The sequence below is a fragment of the Phalacrocorax carbo genome, chromosome 11 (assembly GCF_963921805.1).
Source record: "Phalacrocorax carbo chromosome 11, bPhaCar2.1, whole genome shotgun sequence".
NCBI lineage: Eukaryota > Metazoa > Chordata > Aves > Suliformes > Phalacrocoracidae > Phalacrocorax > Phalacrocorax carbo.
Genome location: NC_087523.1, coordinates 975,012 through 997,358, shown reverse-complemented (window position 1 = coordinate 997,358; position 22,347 = coordinate 975,012). Strand labels below are relative to the sequence as shown.

Below are 22,347 nucleotides of genomic sequence, written 5' to 3'. Positions count from 1 at the left end.
CCGCCCAGGCATGCAACTGCACCGCGGCATCCGGCTCGCTTCCTCTGGCATACACGGGATTGAGGGAGAGTTCCTCCTGCGCTAACTAAAGGTGACCTCATCTCGCACACTTTTTCTCATGAAATTGTACCCTCCTCTGCAAAAATGCTGTTCCCGGGCTGAGGCCAACGTGTGTGCTCCTTGCCTTCCATCCGCTGCTTTCGGCGGGAGCTGATGGTCTGAGCCGGGACCCAGATTAAGCCAGCACAAAAGCCCACGCACCCTACATAAACCAGAGCAGAGCCAGTGAAACTGAAGCGGGACTGGGACAAGGTCTGCTCCCCGGCGGTGTGAGTCAGCGATGCCAAGGGGGTCCCCTCTCCCATGGCTCGGCTGTCCCGAGGGGAGCCTCAGGGGCAGCTTCTACATGACTGTGAAGATGGTGAAATCCTCTTTGCTTTATTAAAACAAAAGTAGACAAGAAAACACAAAGTACAAATATATATGGCAGGATCTGGACTTTGGTATTTCTCAAGCCTCTTTTTTCCCCAGTTCCTGCAGCAGCCCAGGAAAATAAACAAGGAAACAGCACTAACGCTCCCTGGCAAACAGAGACTCAGGTGCTGGCGATCCTGGTTCCCACGCCCTCCGGTCACTCCTCTAACAGTATCATAAAAAGTCAATTTTTGAATAAAAAGTTGCAGAAGCTTGCTCTGACGCTGAAGAGACGCAGAACATAACCCCAGCGCCCCACTTGAGCGCCCAGGGCCTCTGGGGAACTTGTCGACGAAGGCAGCCTGACTGCTCCCCTGCCCCATCGGCCAGGGGTACTTCAGGGGAGCTCCTGCCCCCTTCTTAAAGCTTATGCAGCTGGGGAGCCACCATACGCGTGAGTTGCATGTGGCTGGCAGATTATACATAGGCAGTATCCCCTTCAAAAACGTTTTTCTTTTGCACTATGCTTCCACCAGCAAATCAGTGTATGCAAATCCCTATTAAGTCTGATTTCTTCCCAATCTCCCAGCAGAAAAGTACCCAGCAGGATACCTCCTCTCTCATTGACTAATGAAAACTTTACTGACATGAGCTCGTGCAAAATATAAAGCTCTTCAGAGAAGCGATTCAGATTGCTCGTAAACACCCTCCTGCTGATGACAGATCAGGGCATTACCAACCCAGTTATTCATTGTATTCTTCTGCTAATAGCCAGAAAACGTTCCACAAGAGAGGAATGCACCAGCAGGATTTTTTTACCGGTTCATTTGCAAATATCAGTAGTAGATCACATCAACATTTAAAATGCTTGCAGCCCTCTAAAATAGGAAAGGCTATCAAGAACACCGTCCTGTTGGCTGGCACTCAGGAAGGTCATCTACAGATTCGGTTGCCACCCACATGGCGGGATTTCAGGAGGAAGAGCACAGTCAGAGCCAGAGCCAGCCAGGGAGGAAAAGCCATTACAAATAACCGTAAAGAGAGATCCTCCCCTTCGATAGTTTTGGGTTTTTCCCTACCCCTTCCTTTAATGAAAATCCCATAGCATGACTGAAAAGTATAAGGAAAATTGTTCTTGCTGAGAATTTGCAAAGAACCCAGATGTACCATGACGGCATTTGCCTGAAGAGCTGATGGCGATGCTCAGCTCCTGCACGGCCCAAGCAGCAGAAGCACTGGCACTGCTTTCTGCACAACACACACGTGGCAATCAATCGGCCTAAACCTCGTCCCCTTCGCTTTTGAAGACATCTGAGAAGCAGGAGTAGCTGGTATTACGCGGGGGGACACAGCGCGATGTGCTGCACTTCTCTCGTCAGGTTCACCTCTACAGTCTCCGGCATTTGTTTTGTGCTTGTGGCGTCTCGGTGCTGGAGGGCCGTGCCAGCGCTCCAGTGGGCACAGGGCTCCGGGTGGGCGCCGCGCTCCGGGTGGGCACCGCGCTCCGGGTGGGCACCGCGCTCCGGGTGGGCGCCGCGCTCCGGGTGGGCACCGCGCTCCGGGTGGGCGCCGCGCTCCGGGTGGGCGCCGCGCTCCGGGTGGGCACCGCGCTCCAGGTGGGCGCCGCGCTCCGGGTGGGCGCCGCGCTCCGGGTGGGCACAGGGCTCTGGTGGGCACAGGGCTCCGGGTGGGCACAGGGCTCTGGCGGGCACAGGGCTCTGGCGGGCACAGGGCTCTGGGTGGGCACAGGGCTCTGGCGGGCACAGGGCTCTGGGTGGGCACAGGGCTCTGGCGGGCACAGGGCTCCAGCGGGCACAGAGCTCCAGGTGGGCACCGCGCTCCGGGTGGGCACAGAGCTCTGGCGGGCACAGGGCTCTGGCGGGCACAGGGCTCTGGTGGGCACAGGGCTCTGGCGGGCACAGAGCTCCAGGTGGGCACAGGGATCTGACGGGCACAGGGCTCCGGGTAGGCACAGGGCTCCGGGTGGGCACAGGGAACTGGCGGGCACAGAGCTCCAGGTGGGCACAGGGCTCCAGGTGGGCACAGGGAACTGGCGGGCACAGAGCTCCAGGTGGGCACAGGGCTCCAGGTGGGCACAGGGATCTGACGGGCACAGAGCTCCAGGTGGGCACAGGGCTCCAGGTGGGCACAGGGCTCCAGGTGGGCACAGGGATCTGACGGGCACAGGGCTCCGGGTAGGCACAGGGCTCCGGGTAGGCACAGGGATCTGACGGGCACAGAGCTCCAGGTGGGCACAGGGCTCCAGGTGGGCACAGGGAACTGGCGGGCACAGAGCTCCAGGTGGGCACAGGGCTCCAGGTGGGCACAGGGATCTGGCGGGCACAGGGCTCTGGCAGGCTCAGGGCTCCGGGTGGGCATGGCTCCACCACAAGCTCTGCTCTGTACCACAGTGGCAAAACCACTGCCCGCCGTTGGACCCCGCGTGGCAAGGCACAGACTTGCTGTCTGCCTGTACCAGCATGATCACCCCTCATAGATGCCTGTGCCAGTAAAGCCTGAGCGCGCTGCAGCCCCCCATAAGAAGTATTACCCTGGCAAGACCCTGTACGTGCCGCGCTCACCTACACCCCCGGGCAGGGCTGAGCAGGTGGTTTTGGTGGGCTCGTGGCTGTGTGGGAAGTGGGGAACTGAAGCACCGCGGGCAATGCAGGCTTGGCCACGTTGTGGAAAGCAGAGCCAAATAAACAAATCTGAATACGGGCGTCAGGTGGGCCTGCGCTGTCTTTGAAATTGAGGTATGAAACAGAGTCAAGCCAGCGCTTAGGCCTGGAAAAACAGCCTGCTTTTCCCAGATGTTCCCAACTGCTGGGACTCACCAGCAGCTGCCGACTGATCAGCCGTTGCTGGCTGTAGACTGAGTGCCCGTTATCTGTCCCCACGGCAGAGCTGCAGCCTGTGTGCAGCAGCCTGGGCGCAGGCTGTGCCACCACCATGTCATGTGGAACGGCTGGGGACAGGCGGTGCATGTGGGACAGCGCACGGGGGATGGAGTGCGTGGGATGGTGGGCGTGGGACAGTGCGTGTGGGACAGTGCGTGTGGGATGGTGCGTGTGGGATGGTGCGTGTGGGATGGTGCGTGTGGGATGGTGCGTGTGGGACAGTGTGCGTGGGATGGTGCGTGTGGGACAGTGCGTGTGGGATGGTGCGTGTGGGATGGTGCGTGTGGGATGGTGCGTGTGGGACAGTGTGCGTGGGATGGTGCGTGTGGGATGGTGCGTGTGGGACAGTGTGCGTGGGACAGTGCGTGTGGGACAGTGCGTGTGGGATGGTGCGTGTGGGATGGTGCGTGTGGGACAGTGTGCGTGGGATGGTGCGTGTGGGACAGTGCGTGTGGGATGGTGCGTGTGGGATGGTGCGTGTGGGATGGTGCGTGTGGGACAGTGTGCGTGGGATGGTGCGTGTGGGATGGTGCGTGTGGGACAGTGTGCGTGGGACAGTGCGTGTGGGACAGTGCGTGTGGGATGGTGCGTGTGGGATGGTGCGTGTGGGACAGTGTGCGTGGGATGGTGCGTGTGGGACAGTGCGTGTGGGATGGTGCGTGTGGGATGGTGCGTGTGGGATGGTGCGTGTGGGACAGTGTGCGTGGGACAGTGCGTGTGGGATGGTGCGTGTGGGATGGTGCGTGTGGGATGGTGCGTGTGGGACAGTGCGTGTGGGATGGTGCGTGTGGGATGGTGCGTGTGGGACAGTGTGCGTGGGACAGTGCGTGTGGGATGGTGCACGTGAGAGTGTGTGGGTCGGTGTGCATGGGACAGTGTGTGTGGGACGGTGCATGTGAGACAGTGTGCGTGGGATGGTGTGCACGGATGGTGTGCGTGGGACAGTGCATGTGGGACGGTGCGTGTGGGACGGTGCATGTGGGACAGTGTGTGTGGGACGGTGTGTGTGGGATGCTGTGCGTGGGACAGTGTGTGTGGGACGGTGTGTGTGGGATGCTGTGCGTGGGACAGTGCGTGTGGGACGTTGTGCACGGGACAGTGCGTGTGGGACGGTGCACGTGGGACAGTGTGTGTGGGATGGTGTGCGTGGAACAGGCCATGTGGGACACTGTCCCCACAGGCTGCAATCAACCACTGCAATTCGCAGGAGCCACGTGCACTGCTCAGAAAGGCAGAAGGTCTCTTCGGCATTTCCTTTACAAGCCCCTGAAGCACCGTGGTAGCACCAGCCAGTTACTACAGCCACCTCCCAAAGGACAGGTCTAACAGCAGGGTCCCATGGCCTTGCAGCTCCCACAGATCCTGGCCCCACTGCTTTGCTCCTGGGACGCTTGTCTGCTGGCATCAGAAAGAGTAGCTGGGACAAATGGCAATTAAGTAGTGTAGCCAGAAACCCGGGGTCTGTGGGCACCCAGCGGGAGCAGAGCTGGTGAGGGGCTGGGCAGGGGGCTTCAGGTGCCCATGGAGCTGGGAGACTGGGAGGTCTGAGGACATCAGGCACTTGTGGAGGTGGGTACGGCTGTGTCGGAGGAACAGCAGCTGTCGAGGATGGGAATGTGACTGCTGAGTGCCTGGGCATCTGTGGGGCGGGCTGAGATCCAGCTTGACTGGCCATAGGAAAAATATCCCAGGTGGAAAACAGTAGACATCCACCATCTTTGGGGACTTCCGAAGGTCATCTTCCTCTCCAGCCCTTCTGCTGACAACCCCGTGACGCTCCATTAGCTAACACGAGCGCCCGTCCGCGCTGCTGCGCAGGCAGGGCTGCGGGGCTGCAGACGGCGGTGGCGTGCTGTCGGAGCAGACCCCACATCAGCTGTGCAGCAGCTTTCGGACCCAACAGCAGGGCCTGTGAATTCGCCTTGTCGCCCCAGCTCTTCTGTCTTTCTCTACTGCAATATTTTAGCTCGACTGCTTCCCAGCACCACAATGCAAATAAAAAGTCCTGAAGAAGGCCAGTAAAGTAACCCACACCCAAACTTATAGGTTCAACCTGCTTCTTGTCTTGTTCTGATTTTTAAAAAAATCCAAACCCAACAGCTGCTGGCAATCGTCCCGTTCTCCCTTGGCCCTGGGCCACTAAAAGTCACTGTGGAAAACACACAAACGAGAGAGTGTAGACATGGTGCCGCTGCCGCCGTGCCACAGTCCCCCGCCCCGGCACAGCGAACCCGCCAAATCTAGGCAGAAGCCGTGGCAGGTAGTTCAGTTCAGAGGTACCTCAGGAAAAATAGAGATCTCAGGAATCCCAGCAGGTAGTCATTTGTAACTGTCCAACTTCTTGGCACACCGCCTCTGTAGAGGGGATTCCCCAAGGCACTGCAGTACAGTAGTGCAGAAATAACAGGCAGGAGATGGCAGAAATGCGGGTGGCAGAACTGGGAGGTCCTCCCGGAAGATCACTGTGCGTGGAAGTAGATAGGCTTGACTTTTCCAGACAGGATCTTGGGGACCTGCACAGAGATTATCTCAGCCATCATTTCAGGGTAGTCCACGCTCACCATATGTGCCTTAATTAAAAGGTCAAATGTAAACTGATGCAGATCCTTGGCAATCTGGGAAAGGAAGAAAGTCTGTTAGGTGAGAAGTCCCTTGTCAGCGATTTCCCTGGAAGACAGCAAGCAGATGTTAGCAGGCACAGCAGGTCAGGGCTGGACCTTGCTGCAGCGGGACCTGCTTTGCTCTCTGGCCATCACTGCCCTGCTAGCAGTTATCAGATGGCAGTGATATGGCCAGAGAGCAACGCATGCATGTCCACATCCATGTAGGCATGTGCTAATACCCATGGCAGAGCTCCCACGGATGAGCAAGGGAACTCCCCATCCTGGGAGCATGTAGGGTATTTTGCCAAGGCCCTTCACACTCAGACATTGCTGAGTCCCACAAAAATAGGGATGCATAAAAATGGCACTTTCTTACTCCTATGGAAATTTGTCTTGCTATGTGCAGATGCTGCTGATTTCACTTATCAAGAATTACTTTTGCTTGTAGACATATAACTGTATGGTCATGATGCTGAATGCCAGGAAAGAGGAAAGGTCTAGCTCACGTCTCATCAGTACAACCTCAAGTCACAAACAGAGCATTTGTTTTCAATGCTGTAAGCAGAGAAGACTCACTGGGGGAAGGGAGATTTTGAGCTGTTCTGCTAGGCTGACGATTGAAAAGTATCTATAGAGCTTTTCCTTGCTAAAAAAGGAAGCCCATAAGCCCAAGCACAAGAGCGGTTGTTGCAGGGAGAGAGACACAGACAACTTTCACTCCCTCAGTAGGGTTAGCATCTGTCTTTTCTCTGTTGCTTGATCTGGGAGCACACTGCAATACTGTCCCTGCAAAGGTGTGCCAAGAGTTAAAGAACTGGTCTGTTAAAGAACAGACCAGAATGAATCACAGAATCATCGAACAGCCAGGTTGGACGGGAGCTGAAAGGTCACCCGGTCCAACCTTCCCTGGGGGAAGGAGCCTGGATGAGGCTCCCTAGCGCCCTGTGCAATCGCATCTTGAAAACTTCCCATGAGGGCGACTACCACGACCCTGGGGAGGTTGTTCCAGGAACAATCATTCCCTCTGTAAAGAGTTTCTTTCGTATATAATTTCTTATGTGTATACATAGACATCTCACTGTCCTCTCTTACAGGATGCACGGAGTCCAGGACCTTGGTGAGCTGGTAAAATCGCCGAGAGCAGGAGGTAGGGTTCTTCCTCTTGCAAGCGATGATACGGTCAAGTTCCTTAATGTAATTCATTCGAAGTTCATCAAAGAGCTTCTGGTTCTTCAGGCCATCCACTGGAACTGGATGGAAGAGGGGAAGAAAACAGTAAGAGTTGCCCAAAGAGCGGAGAGAATAAAAGAGCAAGAGGAAGGCTGAAGAGGTGGTCGGTGCAGACCTAACAGGGAAGACCTGCCCACCAGCCCGGCTTCTGCTGCGGCCCTCGCTCTGATCAGCTTGTTGGGCTACTGCTAACCCAAGGACTCTTGTTCAGCATTTGTTATAAAAGAGGGCCAAGGTAATAAATTGCAGCACTATTTTCCTGCGCAGCAGCTGATGCTTGGAGGTCCCCATGATGCCAGCAGTTAGGCTGAGGAGCAACCTCTTGCCGGAGCTGCATGGGAGAAATGCTGCAATGTGCAGAGGTGGGGTGGGCCAGCTGCCGGGGAGCTGGCCGCTGGCACCCTGAAGCTTGGCACCTGCTTGTCTCTGAGCAGCTGAGGTTGAAGCAGAGAGGAGAACATCCCGAGGGAGGGCTGTGGAAGTGTGAGTACCTGCACATGCACAGGGGAAGCACCAGACACCTCTAGGGCAATACAGTGTATAGCAACTGGAGATCTGTTGAGGAAAGGATGTAAGTACTTACTAATACTGAAGAAGAGTAGAGCCTTCATGCAGAGAAACTCCTGGGGTGTGATCTGAAGCCACCCGAACTCCTGAGAGAGGTGCCGCATCCTGACACATTGGCTGTACATTCTGGATTTGTGCATCCGGTACCTGGTAGGGCAAGATGTGCAACGCATGGCAAGGAGATCCTTGCCTGTTGCCTGTGGGGTGTGTCGAGGAGGACATGCTCTGCCCGACCCAGCAATCCCGGCCTCGCCTGGCACATCCCCGCTGCCAAGAACCTGAGCTCTGTCTTGGGGAGATGCTGGCAGCAACAGGCCTGTGTGCAGGAGAGGAACATTTTCCAGAATGCCCTTGTGCAATCCTCTTCATCTGGAAATGGATGACTACCTGGGATCTACAGGGCTTCTTTGACCTTCTGCCTTCCTGAAAAACGACTGCAGTGATTCACCAGATGTGGCTACCCACAAGGGATGTGAAGCTGACCTCAGAGCTCTCAGAGAGGTGTGGTTTTGCTTACTGCTGTGCTTAGTTACTGCTTTAAAGCTCTTCTACCTTAGTGTCAACAAACCCTCCCCAGCTCTAAGCTGACGGTACATCACAAAGAATCCATCAGGAATTTACAATATACGTTTGTTTGTGTTTCTGCTCGCTCCAGCTGATCAACCAAGCTGAAAACAGGAACTCAAATCCCTTCGAAAAAAGGCAGGTCTGTATGGACCGGCCCTTCACACCCAGCACCAGCACTTGATCGTGCTTTGATGAAAGTCAAACCCAAGGCAAGGTGGAGGGAAAGGGAAGAAGGACCAGGAGAGACATCGCAACTCTCCTTATTGCTCCCAGCAATCACCACAGAGCAATTAGAGCAGAAGAGCAGGGTCCTCCCATGCTTTGTTGGTCAGCTCTGAAAGCGTGATCACTCAAGCTGTACATTTCATAAGCAGATGGGAAAGCAAATTCCTTGTCTTGTTCGCATTTCTTGCCTAGTCGGACCCAGACAAAGCACAATATTAGATCGTTGTTATTTCTCACTTACTCGTTGAAGACCAAATCTGGAGCGAAGTAAAGCATCCTGGAATTGACATTGGTGAAAGATCTCCAACCCATAGCAAAAACCATAAGGCCCATCCAAGAGTACTGGATTATGGACATCTGGTCGTCTACATGCAGGTTGCGAAAGCCTATTAAAAATGAGAGGGGGGCGTCACAAATCAGTATTGGCTTCCTGCAATTACCAGGACTGCTTTCGCACAGACTCCATTCCTCCCGCAGTGCTCCTGTGCTGACAAGGCGGCCCACAGCCCAGCCTCCGCTCACCCCAGGACACACACGCGCAGGCGGGTGACACAACCGCAGTGTGAGCGGCCAGGTGCTCACACCCTGGTGGGCAACCAGAAACAGCCAAAGCACAGAACTGCAGCTGGAAGGGGAGAAAGGGGATCCCCGGGCACAAGGAGGGGATAAAGAAAAACACAAGCAGCAAAGCGGTTTAAAGGAAGCGGTGACAAGCGGTAGTAAATGACATCTTCCCCCTAAGGGTTTCAAAGGTCGTCACAAATGGTGTTTGAAGGCTTTGCGAGATGCAGTGAGGTGAGCAAGCCTCATTCTGCAACAGACTGGACACAAAAGATACAGCAGGATGGGATTTAGCGACTTCCAAAAGTCCCGCGGGGTAAGAGCCCAACTATAGGTGCTGAGCAGGTCCAGCCTCGCGGCACCACGCTCGCCCTGCCCCGGCCCTCGCTTCTGGAACTCATCGGGCACCCAGACCGACCGAGTCTTGCTGTGCCGTATGCTCTGCAGCCTCGGCGTAACCCCCAAAGCCTCCGCTCCAAAACATTCACAGTTACCACGTGAGACAGTATGTCAGAAGTAAGTGAAATAAATAGCCCATGAGGATTTGTTTGCTCTGCTCTGCTAACAGAAATAAATCAGTTCAAGGGGAGCGGGAGCCCCAGCAGCAATACAATTAACCGTATCCCATTCTCCAGGCACTGAGGCAGAAACAAGCCCTCAGTAACCAATTACCTCCTTTGGTGCAATGCTGGCACTCAAGGAAATAAGCCAAAAAACTTCCATTATTGTCAACCTGTTAGGTCTTCACCAAATTTAACTAAATGGATTTTAATGTATAATGCTCAGAGGCAGCAAGTAACCCTGAGGCCTCATCACACAGTTAACGGACTGTTTTGATTCCTCTCTCAAATACACAGTGCGTTTATCTAATGACTATGAAAAAGAATATGAAAACCTCTGCTGAATCACAAGCTAAACAAAAATATCAGTTAAATTCAAATTAGTATTCCCAGATGGTCGTTCACCGTTAAATCCCAGGCATGTTTACAACACACACGAAAACATCACCTCCAACACTGTACATTTTTCCAGATACTTGCGAGCAGTGAAATGTAATCTGGTTTCAAGAAAATCGTATGTTATTTCAATCAAATATTAAAGCAATCCTAACACCTCCAGTGTGTAATTATAACCCATTGAGGCAAGCATCTTGGGAAGCTGTCAACCGCAAATGAGCACGCGGCATGGAATGTTTTATTGCTGACTAAACTTGCTTTACATTTGTACGTTTTCCGTTCATGCTGGCACGTCACCGCATCAGAAAACTGAAGCGTGCGCACAAGCCGTGTCCTACCAAACCTGGCCAGGCGATTCCCATCAGGAGGGCTCTCAGCCTCGAGCTGAACACGAGCTCCTGGCAGCCAGAGCCAATCTTGCTAACAACACACAAGTACTGACAAGGCATCTGGGCAACTCAAGGACTGCACAAAATCAGTCATACTCACCTCCAGGACATGTCTAAATTAGAGTTTCATACTTAATTACAATACTGCATGATGTAAAAAACCTTTCTATTCATCCAGTAAATTTACCAAAGATTAATTCCCTGCCTAGTAAAACCGAAGCCATTCACAGCGACTGCTTCCCTGAATTTGCTCCTGCTCCGTACTTGCCGCTGTTCTTTTCCCTCGCCTAGACTTTCTGAAAAGATCAGAAAAACTGGAGTTACGCCATGCTGCTGGTCCCTGCAGTTGAGAGTTTGCGGTGAGCAGGCAGCGAGACGGTGCAGGGAACACTCCCACACCGGCACCAAGAGATGAGGATGAACATTTCCTCAGCCTGCTACACACTCATCCCCCCAAACACATAAGGCTGGGATTTTCCCATTTTTAAATTCCTCTTTGAAGGAAAAACATATCTTGCCCTCCGAGGGAATTAGTGGATGACGCTCTACTGAAAAACAAAGCAAACACGGAAGAGCCGATCAAACTGGAGGCTGACGGTCAGAACTTGTGCCACGGTTTGAAGGAAGCTCTGAAGAAGGCTCAGCACAGCCAGCCCTCCCGACACGACGGCGGGGACACACCCCCCAGCGCGCTTGGGTGAAGGAGATCCCGGGAAAGATGCTCTTAACCAGGCAGACAAGAAAACCCTGCGAATATGAATGTATCTATGATGACAGATGCTCTGCCTTCCAAAGAGATGCAAGAACTTCCCTATGAGAAGCTGGGCCCAGGAGGTGCTGTAGGGCCAGAAACGAACTGCCAGCCAAGGCGTGATGGAGACGATGAGGTGGGGGAGGAAGGCAGCAAATCGGAGGTCTCTGACATTTAGGTTCCCTTGTGCCTATATTCTGGGAGCCAGGCCCATAAAACCTACCACCAAAGAGGAAACTGATATTCTGTAAGTGAGTTGGAGACAGAAAACACACCCGTGAACAGCAAACTCTGTGAAGTGTAACCCTAATTCACACAAACGATCCACCCTCCCTCTGGCTGGGTCCGGCGCCAGCAGGACCAGGCCACTGGAAACACCAACATCCGCGGCAGATCCGCCTTCTGCTTGCCCACAAAAACAAGTTCTACAAACACAGTAGCCAACTGTTCTAACAGGAGTCCCTGCTTCCGCTTTCTGAGCTGAAATGCCTTGGAACAAAACTGATTTTCAGAAACCAGATAGCTATAATTTCCTGGAAGCCTCCCCGCTCCAGGTGACGTATGGCCAAAATCACTGTAGAAGAAAATAAATACAAATCTATTGCCAAAATATATTGTTACATTTTTAGTGTTGGCGTATTTTGAAGAGACCCAAATGAAGTCACCTTCTACAGAGTGAAATCATAGCAGGTAAAATTAAATTTACTAACGACCTGAGAAGGATCAAGGCATACCTTTTGTCTTGTGACAAATAGCAAAGCAGCATAGTTTGGAAATACATTCTTTATATTGTCTCTTGATGCACTGCTGTGCCAAAATGATATCTTCATAAGAGATCAGCAGCTGAGCACCTCACAAGCTGCCGTAAGTAACATTTCTAATATAAACAAATACTCATTTGTATATGGAAATTTTATTGTCCAGAGAATGGAAAAAGATGCACAAATAATTGTATCCTCACAGCTCAGGGGTGAGTTAGGTATGCTGTGTTTGGAACAGAAAAGCAAGCGAGCAGGCAGTGGCCCGGAGCACCTGTGGAGCCTCAGCTAACAGCAAGTACACAGAGACTGTGGAATAGCTCTGATAAATAGGTCCATCTCCCATCATAGCCAGCGGAGTATTTCACCTCACCACGTCCACCGACTTGCTGAAAACACAAAGGGTGTGTTCATCTGCCTTACGGGCAGCAGAGCTGCAGCCTGCCCCGGCCCCTCCACTGCCCTGCTGAGAAGCAGCCCTTCCTCGTACACCTCCAGGCCAGTTATTCCTTATTGACTGATCTCCGAACAGCTTCAGGAATGAACTGAAAACTTTTCATTTGCTGCCAGTTAAAATTATCTTTAAACTAATGTGTCTGAGTGCTGATCTAAATTAACTGTAACACCTTTACTGAACTTAGGTGTATGGAAAAGGGAAAATACAAATCCCTTCCACTCACCTTGAAGTGGACAGATTTTATGGATTTAATCAGATTTTTTAATTCTGTGTTTCAGCAGCTTTCTTGGGAAGCTGTGGTTATTTAATCTTCCTTTCCAGGGAAACCACAGTTTGATCCTACCTTGTCCTATGCAGAATTTCAGTTGCATGGTCGAAAGGGCCATACATTGCATTTTCTCTATGGTGCAGAGGCTGATACTGCCACTGCAGGTGAGCAGGATTCAGACATGCTGCCACCCGCTGCAGTCTTGTTTCCAGGATATCTCTGAAACCTCACTGGAAGAAGCACAGGAACACCTTGCTGCATATTAATCACTCTTGGAATACAGGTGCTGTTTGATGCAGGATGCAAGGTTAATAATCACCTATTAACCAATATCACTCTACTGCCAGTACTACCCCTATCACAGGTGCCACATCCCCCTCCTCCCACCAGCAGCAGTTACTGGGATCTAAAACCTTTGCCCCTTTACATTGATATGTATCTTAACTAACACACAGGGCTGCTTACTCCTAGTTAAGCCAATGCTTGTGCCAGATGTGCTTCGTTAATGAGGAAAGGGGAAGAGGAGACAACGCTTCCACCCTTACTGTGGACCTACTGAGGAGCACGCAGCACTTCCAGCAGCTCGCTGACGCCTGCTGCTGGGCTGCCTTGCACGGCAAGGACAGAGCAAGGCTCGTCTGCTCGGCACCAGGAACACCCGCTGAGACGGCTGCTTTGGCTGTTGGCCCTGGGCGCTGTTCCTCCTCGCAGCCAGAGCAGGATGCGCCGTGGCACTGCCGCAGCCGGCCGAGCCCTCCGCTCCGCTCCCATTGCACCTCGCCAGCCACGGCGTTCGTTAAACAGCCCCCAGTCTCCCAACAGACCGCGTGAAGATCTTCCTGTTTTGATAAAAACAACTGCATCCCACTGTTTTATATCGCTTGGGTTCTTTTTCCATTACTTCTCTCCCTGCATGCATTTGCTCACAGCGCCCCTCTCCTGAGCCTGCCGAGCGTCAGGCCGCCTGGCCAGCCTGCAGACCTGGGAACTGAAAACACTTCTGCTTTATTAACTAAAACATAATTTAAATAAATTATAGATAATAAACAACCTCTGGCTATGGGGTAGGGTTCTGCTAGTTTACCCAAAAAGCGAGGTGGCTGTGGCGTGCGCAGGGAAGGGCAGTGCCTGGGCGCAGCTGCCCGCTCCAGGAGCCAGCCAGCGCTGCCCCGGCTCCCGGCCGAGCACCAGCAGGCAGGAGCCAGCAGCGGACGCGATCCGCGCCGCAGCGGTAGCTGGACTGCTGCTCGAGTGAAGGGGCTGCGTGACCACTGCCTGGGCCACCGGAGCAGCAATAGTGCTGCGGTTGTTTATGCCTTCCCTGGAAAATATCAGGCGCATGACTACGTGGCGAATTTGTGGTTATTACCATTGAACCCTGGTGTTGGCACCTATCAAAGAACCCCTGAGAGAAAGCTGGGCAAAACAAAGTGGCTTTGCCTCTCGCTGCGGGCATGGGGATGCTGGTGTTCAGGCCAGTGCCAGCTCGGCAGCCGGCGGGATGGGGAGGGCAGCCCCCCATCACAGCGCGCCCACGCAGGAGAGCTGCCCGCCGTAAGCAATCCCCCAGCCTGCCGAGGGGGCTGCGGTTATACTGTAACTGCTCAGAGAGCGGTGACCGCTCAGACATACGAACATTAGAATTAATTTCGCCCAGATGCCATCACTGGCAGAGCGGGCGCCGGCCCCGGGGGGCAGCGGTGCAGCAGCTGGCTCTGCTGCACAGCCACCCACCATGGGGTCAGAGATCAGGTGCAGTATGGGAGAGGAAAAGCCTGTGGTAAGGGGGTGGTTACAATGAAAAATGTTTTTCAAAGCACTCTTCCTCTCCATTAGCACCACCGCAGTTTTAAAACCTCAGCCCCCGGATTGCCGGTCTGGTCTGGTGGTGTCTCTGTGCACATTTTTGAAGAAATCTTGACGTCTGATGTAGATAAGACGGAAAAGAAAGCATGATTTGTCCCTGGTTTCACAAGCTAGGTGAACCTTTTCTGACTCAAGAATATAAGAACTAGAATGGGCTATCCTGCGCTTAAGCACGTTCAGACTAACACCCCTCCTCCACTACCAGTCAAGCTACTTCCAGGGGGGCTGCTGAATTTCTGGGAATGCCAAGCATCTGCCTGAAGTTCACCGCCAGGTTTTGGCATCGAGTGGCAAACTTACTTTGCCTCAGTTTCCTCCTTTGGTCATGTCACCCCACACATAAAGGGTAGGATCCCTGCATTCTGTGGCATTTCCTGAGGAACAGGGCCAGCTTGGTATCGCCCCCACGCCCCACGCTCAGGAATGCCGGAAGGTGAACTGGATCCCACTGCACCCAAGTGATCCCAGCCCTCTGTCATTCCACTCATTCAGCTGGCGGGATTACAACGTGCAAGGGGCAGCGTGTTACAGACTGGTAGCCTCGATGCTCCGAACCAAGAAGTGTATTCAGTGCAACACGTGTATCTCCGGGATGTTTTCAGTTACAGCACCTGATAACTATTACCATTTGGAAACTTTCCAAACCTGATGTACTCCCATATCATGACTCTGAATGCATCACAAATATATTCCATCAGCCTGTCACACAAGAGCAACCTGACTGCCAGGAAGAAGCCCTTTGGGATTGTGTATTTCTCTTTTGCTATTTTACAATTAATTGGCTTGCAAAAGGCAAAAACTTCAAGGAAGGATCTCTCCCCTCTCTCAGGCCTCAGCTACCGCAGCCCAGTCTCCCCCAGCTCACTTTCACATCGTGACGTCGCACACTTCTGATTCACCTGGGGAATTCACCCTTTCCACCGCTTCATGCAAGTCACGGGATGGGGCTAATGCTTGTTTAGAGAAGGCTTCTGCAGGTCTGGTGGACACAGCCCTGGAAGTGAAGCAAAACCCCTGCAGGGAGAGCGGGAAGAGAGCAACACCCTGAACCCCTGACCAGCAACAGCCCTTCCCACACGGGGAAGCAGATGCATGCCTACACAGCACTGGGTGCTGGGGGTTATCAGCAGGGACAGACCCCAAAGCAAAAGCTTCTACATACTTTGTCACCCGCCCCGTCGCCTCTCCCATCAACCAGCCACCCAAAGGAGACAAACCTGCTGCTGCTGCAGCCTGCTTTATGGAGATATTACATAGCCAGGCACCTTGTGAAGACGTTCCCCCAAGGAACTGGGTGATGGTGGGGCATGGGCTGCGCACTGCCCCCTTCAAAACCCACGCCAGGTGATGCACGCAGGGGGCTTCAGGCATGTGCCAGGGAAGGGATGGGATTTGTTAGTTTTCTTCCTCACCTGGCAAGGCCTTCGCCCATTTGACCACGTAGACCAGCTGCCTCTCTCCGAGCTCATTCAGGCTGGTCAGCAGGTTGGAGAAGGAGTCTGGCTGGCTGTTGTCATGGCCAGCACACACCACGCCAGGCTCAATGGCCTCCAGGACATTGAGGAAGATGGGCTGGCACTCGTATCCATCAATGTGCGTCATCACCATCTTGGGAGGTTGCTCTTCTGTGGGGCTGGATGAGCTGGCTGCCTCCATGTCATCTGGTGTCTTCAGGTTACCCAGCTTCTTCAGCTTGCGGGCTGTGGAAATGACACACTTTAGTGTGATGCTTAAAAATAAAAAACATAAAACTTGAGGGTTCTTGGCCTCCAGCTCCATCACTTATATCTATGAGGAAAGGGAAACTGATAGCTGGCAGCAGCTACTCCTTCAGTGCCCACTGCCCAAAGACTGACTTGGTACCGCAGACCTCACCTAAGGACAAAAGGGAGCATGCGCTGTACAAGGAAATACATTTGCCTGTTCATCTTACATGGAAATGAACAAGCACCATTTACATCCTCAGCCATGACCAGTCTCACATTAACTCCCACTTAGAAATGGAGAGGGAGAACTGGGGAAAAGAGGGAAGAGGTGACATAATTCAAACAACTCACATGCAATTAAAAAGGGAAGCAATGCAAGCAAATAAACCCGGTAGATGCACACGTTCCAGGGAAAAAAGCCATTGCACTCGTATGCTTAGGTGGGATTGTTCCATCCCAGGCCAGAGTGGAAGCGGGATGCAACTGAGGGAAGAGTCCAGGGCTCCTGCAACCCCTGCTGCCCTATAACCAGTCCCCCAGCCGGGTCATTAGTCTACAAATATATTACGGAAAACACATTTTAGAAGCTAGCAGGTGGTCCCACGGCTGTTTCCCTGGAGTCTCCCCAGCTAGCCCACCAACGAGGAGAAGACGCGAGCAGGGGTGGCCTTGGTCTGCTGGCCAGCTTCAAGAGGAACGCCAGCAGAGTGGGCTTGTGGGGTTGGGACTGCAGACAGCCAGCGACTGCGCCCATGTCACCGTGACAAAGTGTCTCTCCTGTGCACCCGGCTCCTAGTTACAGATACCACGCTTTAGAGGCGTGACTTCAGAATTCTTGCAGAGTCTGTGTTCACCTAATTCGATAGCTACGTGATGGCGTTCAGCACAACATGGGTTAGCAGGCTGCTGCAGACAGGAACAGCTTTCACTCTGTAGCAACTCCAAAAATCCTAATTAATTAGAGGGGAAAAAAAAGCTGATTGCTTAATTCAAGCAGAGAATACAACATCAAACCAATTGTCCTTGGGGCTTTGGCTCCTTCATTACATGATACTTATCTCAAATTTCCTTTCAGCTGTAATTAGAAAAATAAGCAGCAAAACATAAAACTGTCAAGTTAAAGTGCAGCTTTGTAAATCAATTCAAAACATTGATCTTTAAGTAATGTACTTTGGATGATCTACTGTAAGAGCAATTAAGACCGGCTGCTCTGTAAAAAAGGAGGAGAAAAGAGTAATAAAAATAAGAGAGAGCAACAGGAAAAGAGGGCTGCGGTCCAGTGTGACATGCTTCAGCCACCGCCTGCTCAGGTGGCGGCCCAGCCAGAGCCCGGAGCCTCCCCTCGCCCGCCCCTCCAGAAGCCCCCGGCAGCGAGGCAGCAGCAGGACCCGCAGGCTCCCGGCTCACCCCTCACGAGCCCCCGGAGAGCCGATCCCCCGGGACAGGTACGGCACCACCCTCACTGGAAGCTGCCCTCGGGCTTTGCTCTGGACAAGCAGATCGGAAGGAGAGGAGCGCGGGACGCTGATCCCTCACTTCCAAACAACCTTGTGTTAATTTGGGAAGGAGGTGCCACGGCTGGCTCCACCTGAGGCAGAAACCTTGTCTCATGGCTGTGCTTGGCACTGGACCTTTAGAGACGGGAGCACTGCTAGGAGAAAAAAGGTCCCAGTCTTAAAAGACGAAATAAAGACCAAACTGTGTCTTCCGAGGATGAATAATCAGTGCCTGTCAGGTCCTGTGCGCAACTGGAGCCAAAACCCACACTGTGTAAAACACACATGTGGTTTGGTTTAAATGTTAATTTTTCATCTTGAAATTGAATTATCTAGTACTGAAAGATATTGAGTGGAGTAAGAGGAGAGCAAGTAACCAACCATGCTGACTCTGAGACTGCAGCCACAAGCCAAACCCCTCCGTGTCGGAGAGCAGTGAAAGTGAATGATAACTCTCGGATCAGAGCAGCCCTATGCCTGGGCTTTCCAGGAGCAGTTGTTCCACAGACCACTGAAATACCAATGCTACGAGATGGAAAAAAGCTTCAGACGTAAAGAGTGGCTTATATTCAGTCACCTGTGCAGAAGCCCCTTTTGGTAGGAGCTCCTACTCAACAGCTACTGGGAACAAGAACAGAAATAAAAGGATAGAAAGGAAAGACATCTGTTATACTCTTTTTCTGGGATGAGCTAAGCTAGGCAGAAGTCTGCACCGTACTTCTCCAAACCAAGGTGGGACAAACCCCACCACGCGTGACTGAAAAGAGGCAGTTTACCGGCTGGGCTGTTAGCAGGGACTGGAAACCTCAGGAAACCTCAAAAAGCAGCTGCTGGCACAGCACTGCCCGAGTCGCACCCACGGCGCGCCTGCAGTTCATCCGGGTTTAATCGGGAAAACATCATATGCGTTTGAAAAAAAGCTTAGAGGACATAATTATACGGTATCGCAATGAAATATTCACCAGTGCAAGAATCCCTAAGGAGCACGCCACAGAGCCGTTATTGAAGCGACACGTATTTTAAGCAACCTAACCTGCCCTCCCTCCCGCCAGGCGTTTCTGAAGCTGGTCGGGACCGCGCCGGCCTCCAGCACAGATTTTTCACAAGTGCTGGGACTCGGGGAAGTTCTGGGGACCTGGAAGAAAACTGCTTTTGCACGAGCGATGGCAGAGAAATGCTGCCAGCCCCAGGCACCACACGCTGATTTCAGCTGCAGGCAAAATGACAGAGAAGCTGAAACAGGGCTTGACTTAGATCCTGTTCTTTAAACTCTTTATTAATATCAACATGTGGCTTGTCAAAAACAGATCCTGTCAAGCTACCAGTCTTTTCAGGCAAGATAATTTGAGTTGATACTTGTAATAGTACTGGTATGTCAGACTTGTTTAAGAGATCTGAGTCAGTCTTGCCCACGTGAATTAAAATTCAGATGGTACCACTGAATGATCCTAAATCACCCAGGTGATACATCTCAAAAGTAATTATAAATGTTGAAACAACATCAGGCAGGTTTGTTTCTTATGATGGTTATTCATGGCCCTTTACTAGTGAATATCTACATTCATTCAAAAAAAAAATTAACCATTTCTACTAAAGTCTACTACAGTCTGTATGACAGTGCCAAGGTGGGAAAACAGTAACGAACACTAAGGACTGATAACCGAGCAGATTGATTAAGGCCTGCTGATGAGCTCAGTCTATTCAAGCAAAGTACGTTTCACGGTAGGTAGATATATAGAGCAACTGAAAAAGTGCGCTGTATTCAATGAGTGTCAAACTCCAAGCTTGCACCAGAAGCTGATGGACAAACAGAGAGGCCTGAGCTGGCAGGATGGTTCTACGGAGACAGGACGAACAGGATCCCATGCCATGTGAAGGAAGAAAACGCTGGCCTGGAGAGCACCTTGCCACCGCCTTTAAGCACTGATGCTGCCCACACTGGGAATCTGCGATTACACATTCACCGTTCGAGGGAGGTGTTCGCAAACTGCAGAAGCCGTAAGAATAGTAAAGACCAGGCAATGCACCTTGGAGAAAGGAAGTAAAGAATTTTACCTAGGTGGCTACGCAGAAAGCTAAAGGGTTATTAAGTCACAGCCAACAAATACCCACAGCAGGGACAGAAATTCAATAGAAGTAGTTATTTCAATCTAGCAAGCAAAGACATAATGAAGATCCAGTTCCTGGAAATCAAGGACGGACAAAATGAAAAATAAGATACATCTTATTTTTCAGAACGTAATTAACTACTGCAGCTGTGTGGCAAAAAAATGTGTTAGAGTCTCCACTGCTGGAAATGCTTCCATTGATATAAAATGTTTTTATAAGACAGAAGCTCTACTTTAACCACAGTAACTGGACAGGAATTAGGGCTAAATACAGGTACACCTCATGCCTTGGGCTTTGACAGGCTATTGGTAGTTATTCCAGTAGTTTTTTAGCCCTGCCATCAATGAAATGAACTGAATTTTACATGTTTGGGAGGTTTTGCCCCAAGACAGGACCAACATGGAGCGCAGTTGCTAGGCTGAAGGTGCACAGCAGCCATCCCACAGCAGAGGCAGGCTGCCAGCTCCGGCTAAGGGCAGAGGTGCTTGGCTTTCACAGCGGGAACTGCCTACGGGACCTTGCTCGCACTGGCAGCAAACGAGCAGGAGGTGAATGAAATCTGGAGCTCTGCAGTTCAGCAGGAGTTGCGCTGGCTGAGAGATTGCAGGGTGCAGACTGGAGCGGGACGGAGGGTCCCAGATGCCTGTGAGTGCAGTGGGGGCTGGCAGGATCCGCGCAGCCGTGAAGGCACCTGTGCTCGGGGTAGGAACTGGTGCTGTGGGAGAGGCGGGACAGTGCACCGGCAGAACCAAGCACAGGAAACTGGCATTATCACTTCTTTTTCTTTTCCTTTCTTTTTTTTCTTTTCCTTCTCTTGGGCTTTACAGTGTTGATCGGGAGAGAAGATTCCACTTAATGGATTTCAGCTTGCAGGTCAGAACGATCTCAATCAATAATGAAGTGCTTCGACATATCACCATTCTGTGCCAAAGCAGAGAGTCCTAAATAAGGTATTCAGTATGTCACCTCCTCCTCCTCCCATTAAACATACTGAGAGCTGCAGGTCACAGATGGCTCTATTATACCTTACAAGCGACTGATAATTAACAGGCAGTTAAAAACAACTGCTTGGAGCTTGGAAGTGTTTTCAAACCCTCTGCCTCTCTACTGTGGGAGAAATAACTGTAGTCAAACTCATAGCATGCATGTTTTTAACAATTGTCTTTAAACCGACATTCAAAACAAATGTAAAACAGACGAGGCAGAACAGGTCAGGATGACCCAAAGAACTTAAAAAAAAAAAGAGGGGGGTGGGCAGCTATCAGTATTAGCATTAATTTTGTCAGTGTGTCCTGCAGAAGAAGGTTACACTGATGTATGTCTTCTCTCACTTAAGGAAATTTCACCAGAAAAAAATCACTTCAGGATAAGAGTGTGCTTGTTTTGGATGGCATTACGAAGCCCTTCCGCTGGCTGTGGACCAGGGCGCTGGGTTTGGCCTCTCACCCGCCCCCCGGCTCAGGAGCCCAGCAATCCCATGCGCAAGGTGGCAGCGGCAGCCCGGTCCCGACCCTCCCAGGCAGACAAGGGAAGGGTCCCAGAGGAGCTCCCAGCTTCCCGGGGCGCCACGGCCATGAACGGCCATCAGCAGCCATGGAAATGACTGCCATCAGGAACTCCTGCACGAAGGCGTGCAGGCAGGCACGGCGCCGGGACAGGCTCCTCTGCCCTCGCTCCCCCCTGGCTGCGCTGGGTGACCAGGGCTGGGGGCAGAACCGGTGCAGCAGAGACGGAGAACTGAGATGGAGATAGCCGCCTGGCAGCTTCAGCAAGCAAACTGCCTGCTTGGCCGCACCAGCTGGACTGGGCACCTCCCCGGTGCTCCGAAATCGCAGTGTGCCCTTGCACGCACCCACACACATCGCTCCTGAAGCGCTGCAGCAGCAGCACCCCGCCGTTTGCCAACGGCTCGCCTGCGACAGTGGGAGCGTAAGCGAGAGCAGTCAGAGCCAGCGCACGGGGCTGACGTTGTGAGGTTTAGGCCTTCTTTACCTTTTGGGATGTTCATTTTTTCTGCTTGCTACCAGGAGGAAGAGTGAGCCGCACGTTTCTGCATCATGCCCTGCCCAGGAGCTGTGTCCCCACCCCGCTCAGATTTACCACCCGCCGCTGCAAAAGCAGAGGGGAGCAGGCTGGCTCCTGCCCTGCCGACTGGACGTGTTCGTTGGTACCTGAGCACTAAGAACTGTTCTGGGGAGAAATAAAATTCAACCCATTGCTCCTTGATGAGCAATAAACCAGAGCCATTTTGGTAGCAAGTTCTTCAAGACAACATTCCAGGAGTCCAGCAGCCCTGGGAGGCACTGCCCATCCCAGCAGCGGTGCAAGTATTTAAACTGAAATGTTGGCACACCTAACTAGCCAGGGCTCCCCCACCTTCCCCTGCGCTGTGCCCGACACTGCCAGTGGCTTTCCTCCCTGTATCACCGTTGACTCCTCTCCCCTTCGCTGTCCGGGACCTTTTCATCATGGGTCAGGTCCACCAGCCCTGTTTTTCAGGGTATTTTCTTCCTCACCCTCACAT

The 22,347-nt window shown here is 52.4% G+C and overlaps 1 protein-coding gene across 1 annotated transcript in view; it reads right to left on the bottom strand.

Moving 5' to 3' along the window:
• Window positions 1-422: 422 nt before the first annotated feature.
• The window catches only part of AR (androgen receptor), a 62,529-nt gene continuing 40,604 nt past the window's right edge, over window positions 423-22,347 (bottom strand). The window contains exons 4-8 of the mRNA XM_064462783.1: window positions 15,925-16,212; window positions 8,748-8,892; window positions 7,731-7,861; window positions 7,010-7,167; window positions 423-5,929 (exon numbers count right to left, since the gene is read on the bottom strand). Coding sequence (XP_064318853.1) covers window positions 5,774-5,929; window positions 7,010-7,167; window positions 7,731-7,861; window positions 8,748-8,892; window positions 15,925-16,212 — 878 coding nt within the window. The 3' untranslated portion in view covers window positions 423-5,773. The remainder of the gene's footprint in view (window positions 5,930-7,009; window positions 7,168-7,730; window positions 7,862-8,747; window positions 8,893-15,924; window positions 16,213-22,347) is intronic.